This window comes from Solea senegalensis, linkage group LG12, assembly GCF_019176455.1.
Source record: "Solea senegalensis isolate Sse05_10M linkage group LG12, IFAPA_SoseM_1, whole genome shotgun sequence".
Taxonomy (NCBI): Eukaryota; Metazoa; Chordata; class Actinopteri; order Pleuronectiformes; family Soleidae; genus Solea; species Solea senegalensis.
The window spans coordinates 6,864,686-6,873,909 of record NC_058032.1 but is presented as its reverse complement, the minus strand read 5'-3'; the positions used below and the strand labels follow the sequence as shown (position 1 = coordinate 6,873,909).

General features: G+C 40.6%; 2 protein-coding genes and 1 non-coding gene across 3 annotated transcripts; 1 reads left to right on the top strand and 2 right to left on the bottom strand.

The window, feature by feature from the left end:
- Nucleotides 1-64: 64 nt before the first annotated feature.
- On the bottom strand, nucleotides 65-3,727 carry zgc:153018 (Transmembrane protein 179-like). The gene is made up of 4 exons (XM_044039654.1): nucleotides 3,222-3,727; nucleotides 2,183-2,320; nucleotides 1,617-1,695; nucleotides 65-1,424 (listed from the first exon to the last, which is right to left on the bottom strand). The coding sequence occupies exons 1-4, from the start codon at nucleotides 3,542-3,544 to the stop codon at nucleotides 1,200-1,202; spliced, it is 765 nt and encodes a 254-aa protein (XP_043895589.1). The 5' UTR covers nucleotides 3,545-3,727; the 3' UTR covers nucleotides 65-1,199.
- Nucleotides 3,728-5,245: 1,518 nt separating this feature from the next.
- Nucleotides 5,246-5,318, bottom strand: trnaf-gaa. Its single transcript has one exon. It is a non-coding gene; the product is annotated as a tRNA-Phe (tRNA).
- A 206-nt stretch (nucleotides 5,319-5,524) lies between these two features.
- Nucleotides 5,525-7,843, top strand: hs6st2 (heparan sulfate 6-O-sulfotransferase 2). The gene is made up of 2 exons (XM_044039505.1): nucleotides 5,525-6,494; nucleotides 6,979-7,843. The coding sequence occupies exons 1-2, from the start codon at nucleotides 5,917-5,919 to the stop codon at nucleotides 7,805-7,807; spliced, it is 1,407 nt and encodes a 468-aa protein (XP_043895440.1). The 5' UTR covers nucleotides 5,525-5,916; the 3' UTR covers nucleotides 7,808-7,843.
- Nucleotides 7,844-9,224: the final 1,381 nt, after the last annotated feature.

The window sequence follows — 9,224 nt, the reverse complement described above, 5'->3', positions numbered from 1 at the left end:
AAAGTTTATAACTGTGATTTATTTCAAATTATAGATATTTTAAATAAAAAAAACTGAGTATGTATGAATGATGAGAGGCTTTTTATTCTGAATGAAAAAAAACATGAATATAAATAGACTCAACAAATACGAGGGGTTAAAAGTTAAGATTATTTTCAATTACCATAAAAAACATTTAATCTGTTACAAATCACAATTTGACTGTCTCGTCGTCGTTCAATCAGATTTATTGCTCTGCTGTCTGTGTGTCATTACAACCACTCTGATTGAGGAGAGAAAGTTCTAATAGTTCATCTAAAAAAAACAAACTCAGCTAACTTAGTAACTTCCTTCCTCTTCACTGAGCCTTTTCCACACCAATCTCTCTCAAAAGGATCCATGAAAGTTTAGCCCCTGACTATCCAGGACAGGGTCTACATGGATGGCTAGAGAGGATATGACTGCTTCATTAATGGCCAGAGAGTGGCTGCGTCCACACTAACGGCATCATGACACAAATCATCACAAGAGGAGAGAGGCAGCAATAACTCTTTCTGTTTGCAACAGGACATTCGGGTCATGCTCACACAGTGAGCCTGTTCCACGTACTGTACATGGCGACTACGTCACACTCTTACCACATGCTTCACAATAAAAGCGCCTCAGTGCAACATCAGAACATCACATTTATACCAAGTCGACAAAAAGGTTTTCTCCCTGATGTGGAACCAACTGTGCAAACTGTTAGGACTCCAGCTAAACATCTTTGAACAAACATGCATCTTCAATATAGCGAAGTGTTTAGAGTAAGCACCGTCTGGTTGCATGTGGTGTCACTATGAGGCGGCGGGTGCTTGATTTACACACTGTAATGTAATGTGAGCAATGCTCAGACATCACAATGAAGCCTTTTCAGGCTAAATCCTATATAAAACAGCCAAAAACTGATTAACACAAAATATTGTTCAAAAGTATTTTTGCTTCACAGTTGAAACATAAATTTGTTATGTGTTACTCATTGGCTGAAGTTAATTTTAACATTATGAACTAAACCAATTATTAAAACAGTAAAATTATACATGGACTGATAGGACTTTAGGAGTTCACATTACCAGGAGGAATGAGGTTAAAAAAATTGGTGTCAAACCTAATTTAAAAGACATCATTTAGATATTGAAAGTAAAAATGTCCCCTTATGTAACAACCTCCTTAACTCTGAGTTAGACTAAGATGGTGGGTGTTGCTGGAGGAGGAGAGGGCGAGCTGCTGCTGCTGGAGCTGCTGGAGCTGCTGCTGCTGTTGTCAGACGGACTGTGACCAAGAAGGAGCTGCTTCTCTCGAGGAAGACAAGGCCGGCGGATGTGCTGACTGTGGGAGTGGTAGAGCCGGAGAAAGGCCAGGATGGAATGAGCCAGCCACAGAGCCGTCACACACCACAGAGACACCTGAGGACACAAGGAGTGACAGTGGCACAACAGACAAGGCTTCAAAATAAAATGAAGAGATACTGTATGCACATATTGTATCTGAGGAGATCCATCAACAGCAACTCGGTGAGACCTTGTGCTGTGCAGTTTTCATCTACACCTACTATTATGTGTAGTATAATGCTTGTATGCAAGTGAACGTGTACCCACCTGTGCCAGACTGAGCTCTGTGTAGAAGGACGATGTGTCCACATCCAGGTAAAGAGGAACAGACTGGGACTCTGCACAGCTAACGACAAACAATAAACAAGAGGGGATTTATTAAAGTATTCTCAATTACACTGAGATAATGGAACACATTATAACAAAAATGTACAACCTTTATTTTATTTGTATCCAAAAATTGCAGTATTTTAAAATAAACAATGATAATATTCTTAAGACGATGTGAAATTAATCATTTTTAATTTCTTAAATGTGCCTGTTTTGTATATTAATACAGTAGCTGTACAATAATAACACCACTATGAAACAACATATATGCAACATTTCTATAGACAACTGTCAACAAAAAAATGACCATTTAATTATGAATTACTGGAAGACTGTTTGAAGCATCTCTAATGTTTAGATATGTTTTGATATTGTGGATTTGGATTTGCAAACTTTCAATTCAAAAGAAAAGAGTTAAGGCATTGATATTCATGATTTATAAATCTTGTAAACAATATTATAAAGCCATGTAGATCAAATAAGTTTAGAACCAAGAGACTCACGTGTATGGCTGCTTGTTGTTATCAGTCACAGTGTCACACCAGGAGGACAGACCCAGAGACAAGAGGACACTGGCCCCTCCAGACAGGAAGAGCACACACACGCTCAGCAGCACAGTCAGGAAGGACGAAAACAGGGTGCTAAGCATAAACAGTGCAGCACATATTAGACATGCTGTGTATATAACATGATGTCCATAGTGTTGTTTCTGCTGAATTAATCATCTTTGTTTATGCTGATAAATAAACAAATAAATTAAGATAAGTATGGTCATTTTTATCACAAACTTACAAGTGTTGCCCTCGGATGGTCATTCAAGGGAATACAGATTTCAGGCACTTCTGCACTTCATTTACTTTCCAGATTCAAAGATTACATACATTTTTAAATACAGATTACAATTTATTTAGGTTTATATATTATTATACGATTATTTTCAGACCCAGTTAATCTATGAATAAATCAACCAGTGTTTCCAAAACTCGTTTTCAAATGTCTTGTTTTGTCCAGAAAAAAATAGTAATGAATACTAATTGATTAATCGTTGCAGCACTAAATTATTTTCTTTGAGTTGTGACCATACATTTTCAAAATACTATTGTCTACTGTAAATATTGTGTCAATACAGTCAATAGCACAATCTTATTTGGGGACATTTCAAACATAACAAAGTAACTTGAATAGCCAATAATATGAATTTCCCGTGTTGCTGTTGCAGCACAGAAGTGAATAAAGTACAATAAAATACAAATTACAAAAATAATATTTTGTGTGTTAAACACATGTATCAGTAACTGCCCATCCCTGGTCGTAACAAACATCCTCTGCTGACGAAAGCCAAACATACACTTGCATTTAAACACGTATTAAGTGTTTATTTACTTTTTTTAAACAACAGCTAAATATGTATTTATTATATATGTATGTTTTGTGTTTTGTAACTACACCAATGTTGTCAATGTTGCCTTGTAAACAACAGCAGTCAAGTAGTTCTGTAAAGTACGTACAGTACTATCTGTGTGTGTCAGTGCACTCACTCACTCGTCATGTCGTCCGTGCAGATAAAAGAGGCACCTCCAGCCCTGCGCGGCACCGTACAGCACCGTGAAAATACCCACGAACGTGGAGAACTGGCACGCCGCCAGTGGGCCCCACTGCTGCACCACCAGGTGGGAGGCGTGTCCCGGCTGCTCAGTCGCCTCGGCCCGGTCGTCTGTTCTCCAGTAGCCCGTGGAGAAAAGTGCGCAGCGGCCTTTGAACGCGGAGCCGTTGAGAGCCATGGGGATGACCACCAGCAAGCCCGCCACCACCGACGCGGCGTGGAGCGCACAGTGTGCCAACAACAACCGCCGGTCCAGCTCCATGTTAGAGAAGATAAATACAACTACAGCGAGGTGAAATAATCACGAATTCAAAAAGCGTGTAGAAAGCATGCGCAATGTGTTCAGTTAATTCAGTTTCAATGTAACAGTTCACAGCAGTACCGCTGCTGCTGCTGCTGGTGGTATTTAAAGAAACAAGGGCGGGGACCGACTCATCTGTGTCTGCGCATTCCTGCGCTACAGAGGAGGAGCAACCACCGACAGACGTCTCACTCCGCCGCCAATTCCAGGAAACACAAAGAATCATCAGCACTGTTGGTGTCATAATTACCAGCCTTGTATAAAGTACCTACAATTTAAAATTAAACTACAAGTATCTTACCTGAAAATTACTTAGAAGTTGAAGTCACTTTATAATAATACGTCAGTAAAAGTCTATGACATTTACTGTACTTAAGAATCAAAAGTCATTTTTTTTAGATAAAATGTACTTAAGTTTTAGAAGTAAAAGTGTTTTTGTTTTTGTGAAGTGAAGAGGAGTAAAGAGTGAGCCATGGAAGCTCAAGTTGTCTTGCAATTGAAAGGTTGTGGGTTCAATTCCTGCAAGACCCCATGTTGAAGCGAGTGAATGGCAAAACTATAGAGTAAATCTGCTGATTGAGACTAGAAAAGCTCTATATAAATACAGACCATTACCATCTTCTGATTTTTATTTGGTAGTAACAAATAACAAGATAGAGAAAATTTAGTGGCGTAAAAGTTGCTAAAACTACAAATGACAAAGTAATGTACAGATATGTGGATTGTGTACAGTGACAGAGTATTTGTAGCCTACTTTATTACTACACTGATAATTACACTCCTGTAATATTAGTTGTTAGACTACACAAATAAGTATACAACCCTACACTGTGAATTGAATAATTGCATCTATGCAGCATAAAAAAAGAAAATTCACTTTACCAGCCACAGTGTTCAATTCTGATACAAATCGGATTAATTATAGATCATATTGGACAGTTCACATTCAGTTGTAAGAGTTGTAAGTGTTGAGCATAGTGACGCATCTGTTCACACCAGCGATATGTGGGACTACACATCCCCCTGTGATGGTTTGACCTCATGTCTGTTTTCAGCAGCTGGTCTCTTTTCCGTTAACTCATGCAGAAAAGGATTTAATCATCCAGCAGGCAGGCACTAACCGAGCTGTCTGACGAAGGCTGGCTTTAATCAGTGACGCCATTACCTATCACCTGACAGACTCTCCTCCATACAGAACTGTCAAATCAGATCGCTCCCTCCATCTTTCAATCGCTAACCATATAATGCGTACTATATTTTTTATTATATTATTGTGTGTAATAAAGTTTTTACTTGAGATATAAATGTTGTATGTGCTTTATTATCTGGATACAATTAGTGCAGTTTGGGGTGTTGGTATTATACTGATTTAGAAAAAGACTTTTTGAGGTGGTGACAACAAATTGGCTTCACTGTTACATTTATTTATTTAGTAGTAGCTGTAGCAAGAGTACTAGAAGTAGTGATAATAGTCATTTATTACAAAAACAATTTACAACTAGTTTGTTGTTGCTCACATTGTGAGCACTCTGTGATTTGTGGTAGGAGTTGTCAGAATTAGAGGAACAAGAGAGGTACGGATGGAGAGGTCATTGGAATAAGTAAGTATTAATCTCTCAGGAAGAGTGAGTTAAACAACATTGCTAAATGTAAAATGCAAAATGCCGAAACCCGGGATTGAACCAGGGACCTTCAGATCTTCAGTCTGACGCTCTCCCAACTGAGCTATTTCGGCGGTGAATAACATATCATTCAGAGGCCCATCTTGTTAGTACAATGACGTATGTGTACTGTAAAATATACATGTATGTAATTATATCTCAATTCAGGACGATGTCGATGGCTGGCCGCGACGAGGCCGCTGTCAGTTGCCGTGTAAAGGTTTATTTCTCTGTGGCTCTCTGGTTCGACACTCGACAGCAAGACAGCACACGGTGACGTAACGCCCGTCCCCCCATGAAGCGCAAAGGCTGCTGGGAAGTAAGGTCAAGAATCACAGGCTGCTGTTCAAGACAATCACCATCGACTGCTGCTGGAAAGATCGTCAAACTATCACTCTTGGGGTAAAAAACATTTGTGTAAGTTTGTTCGCTCAAAATAGACGGATCCACTTTGCTAAGAATTATTCAACATTGAACTTAAAACACTCTATCGCCCTCGTGCACTCTGCCGAAGACACAACACCGTGGCTAACTAACGTTAGCTGGTCAGCTGCAGCATTGTTATTGTTTTCGCTGGGTTTGGCGGCCGTATAAACACTACTCCCCGAGGTACCCCAGCCCAGGCAGGGGTCCGGACTGGCTGAGTGATGTGTTTCTGCTCCTCCCGGGAAGATGGATGAGAAGTCCACCAGCAGCAGCCACCAGAGGCTCCTCATCGCCCTGCTCATGTCGTTGCTTTTCGGAGTCATCACGGTCCAGTATGTGTGTCCCAGCAGGTCCGAGTGCCACATGCTGCACCAGTTGGGATCCTGGTTGAAAGTCGGCAGTGCATCTGGTCCCCGGAGCAGTGGCAACGAACCCCGGGACGTGCTCCAAAAAGACCCGTACATTGCAGAAGACGGCGCCCTGGTCCGCTTTGTCCCCCGTTTCAACTTCACCAAAGACGATTTATATCGCGTTGTGGACTTCAACATCAAAGGAGACGACGTTATAGTTTTCCTACACATTCAAAAAACAGGTGGCACCACCTTTGGGCGACATCTTGTGCGAAATATCCAGCTGGAGAGACCATGCGAGTGCCATGCGGGCCAGAAGAAATGTACCTGTTACCGGCCAGGTAAAAAAGAAACCTGGCTCTTCTCCCGGTTTTCTACCGGCTGGAGCTGTGGGCTTCATGCGGACTGGACGGAACTAACAAAATGTGTCCCGTCACGCATGAACACACGAGAGGCTCCCAAGAACCTGCCCAGGTTGGTATACATAACATTATTTAAAATAATTGTTGTGTTTTTTTTCAAATTGTTAATACAAAGAAGACGCAGTAAAAGTCAACTAGGTAGTAAATCCATCAACATAAATGTGTTAGTTATCTCATTAAAGGGCGTAAAAATAAAACAAAGACACCAGTACACTGATATACATAGTTACTGAAGATGGCAAGGACTTTCAGACACCTAAAAGCAGTGGACTATCTCTAAAGTGATTTAACATGATCTTTGAGAATGTTCTGAGATGTGTAAAACAGTCAGATAAAGGGATTTATGTCCTTACTAAATAGTTAAACATACCACATACTTTTAAAGATGGCCCAACTAATATGTATTATTATTTTTGTATGTTAACACCTAAATCCTGCCTGTCTTCTGAGGGCGCGCACATGTTAGTGTTGAGATTTTAAACCTTGTTGCAGCAATAATTAAAACTGCAAACCTGATGTAAACTTTTTCTTTCCAGATGGAACTATTATTATATAACCATCTTGAGAGATCCAGTATCACGCTATTTGAGTGAGTGGCGTCATGTGCAGCGTGGTGCCACATGGAAAGCCTCCTTACACGTGTGTGATGGACGTTCACCAACGCTGTCTGAGCTGCCAAGCTGCTACCCTGGAGATGACTGGTCAGGCTGCTCCCTTCAGGAGTTCATGGACTGCCCCTACAACCTGGCCAACAACCGGCAGACCCGCATGCTGGCTGACCTAAGCCTGGTTGGATGCTACAATGTCTCTGCCATGAGCGAGGACGAGCGCTGGGCAGTACTTCTGCACAGTGCTAAGCGTAACCTACGCGACATGGCCTTCTTTGGGCTGACTGAGTACCAACGTAAGACCCAGTACCTGTTTGAGCGAACCTTCAACTTGGAGTTCATTGCACCCTTTACTCAGCTCAATGGCACCCGTGCCTCTAGTGTTGACATACCTCCCGAAATACAACGCACAATCCGTCAGCTAAACCGATGGGATGTAGAGTTGTACGAGTACGGCCGAGACCTTTTCTTACAGCGTTTCCAGGTGGCGCGGCAGCAGGAGCGCAGGCTGGCCAGAGAGAGGCGGCAGCAGGAAAGAAGGCGGCTCCGTGGAAGGCTTACAACAAAGCAATGGAGGCAGCTGAAGCCCACAGAAACACCCCGTCCGCTTGACAGCCACTCTGTAGTTACTGAGGAGCAACTGAGGAAGAAGGCTGGTGGAGACAATGTGGAGTTAGAGATGCCTCTCCCAGAGTGGTGGGATTTGGACGAGAATAGCACCATGGAGGATTACATGGACAACGTGGAACAGTGGTAGGGACAGGAATGAGAGGTCTTAATGCTAAATGTGCCATGTTGTTAATAAATCCGTTATTTTTGTATATGCTCTTCATTATCTTTACTCAATGAACTGTTATATAAAACACATGTATTTATTGATAATGATTGTATGTCTTTGCCACAACTGATATTCATAAGGTAATGGATGGATTTTTTTTTTCTTTTGCCAGAAAAAGAAGCTGCTCTTTCTGCTGTCTTACACTTGTCCATGTTCACACAAGCCTTTTAGTCTCTTCTCCTGGCTTATAAATACATTTGAACCCTCATCAAACTTTAATTGATGGGAGGGTCCTGTTTTTGGTCAAATGAACAATATAATACTTGTTTCTATTTAAAAAAAAATATCTGCCACTGTTTGTGATTAACAATCAATATTTTTTGCAAGATTGTTGTCTCCTTTGAAATGTGTTCATTTTAAAATGTACCTGTGTTTTTAAGTGTCTCTTTAAGTGACAGAAAAGAAGAGCGGCATTTTCATAGATACCTCAATGTGTTGTGTTAACTGCTAATGTTGTAAAATTGCTGAATGTGTCCCAAGTCTCAATTTTTATATAAAAACAATTTTACATCTATTGAGCTTTTGTTACATTCTTGCTATACAGATATATATTTTTCTGTCGCACAGTTACTGATTATCAGAAGAAAAGCCTGCAGGCTTTTTGGTTGCATTTGTTAAACTCTGGAACACCAGCAGGGAGCGCTGAATTGCTTAAATCAAGACTTTTTGAGAGGAGACAGAGCTGATTGTTGACATCACAGCTTATTTTTTACTTTGGTTGGGTGGGATTTGAAGCAAAATTATAGAGGAATGCATCAATTCAATGGTTGTTTCTAAATTTTAAATAATTATTCTGCAGTATACCACTAAAACTTTAACAGCACAGTTGCATGACAAGGTAAGAACCGTTTAAATGTGGTACATTGTCTGCATACTACATACTAAAAGATTAGAAGACAGATAAGAGTTTCCACAAGGGTGAGAAATAATACAGAATTTTTCTAGGTAAACAAAAACATGCATTTATAAGGTTTTCCATCCCCTGCTATATTCAGCTAATATTGGGAGTTAGTTCACAAAGATAAGCAGTAGGTGGCGCAAAGTTTAAAGTTCAGGTCACCACAGCAGAGGGATCGGAAGGTGCATTTTGATGACGTAAAAAAAGAGTGCCCAGCCAAATTTGTTTTTATAGCTACTGATGAATGGTCACGTTTCACTGCTGCTTAACAGTGACTGTGGTATTCATATTTGCTTATGTCAAGGAATGTTGTGTTTCCACATCAGTCTACACATACAGTACCTCCTCTAGTTGGCTGGTTCCCTTATTTTCCCACTGCCGTAAAAGTACTCATGGAATGTCTTAACGTCATTTTTTGTTGAATCTGTTAGACTTCTT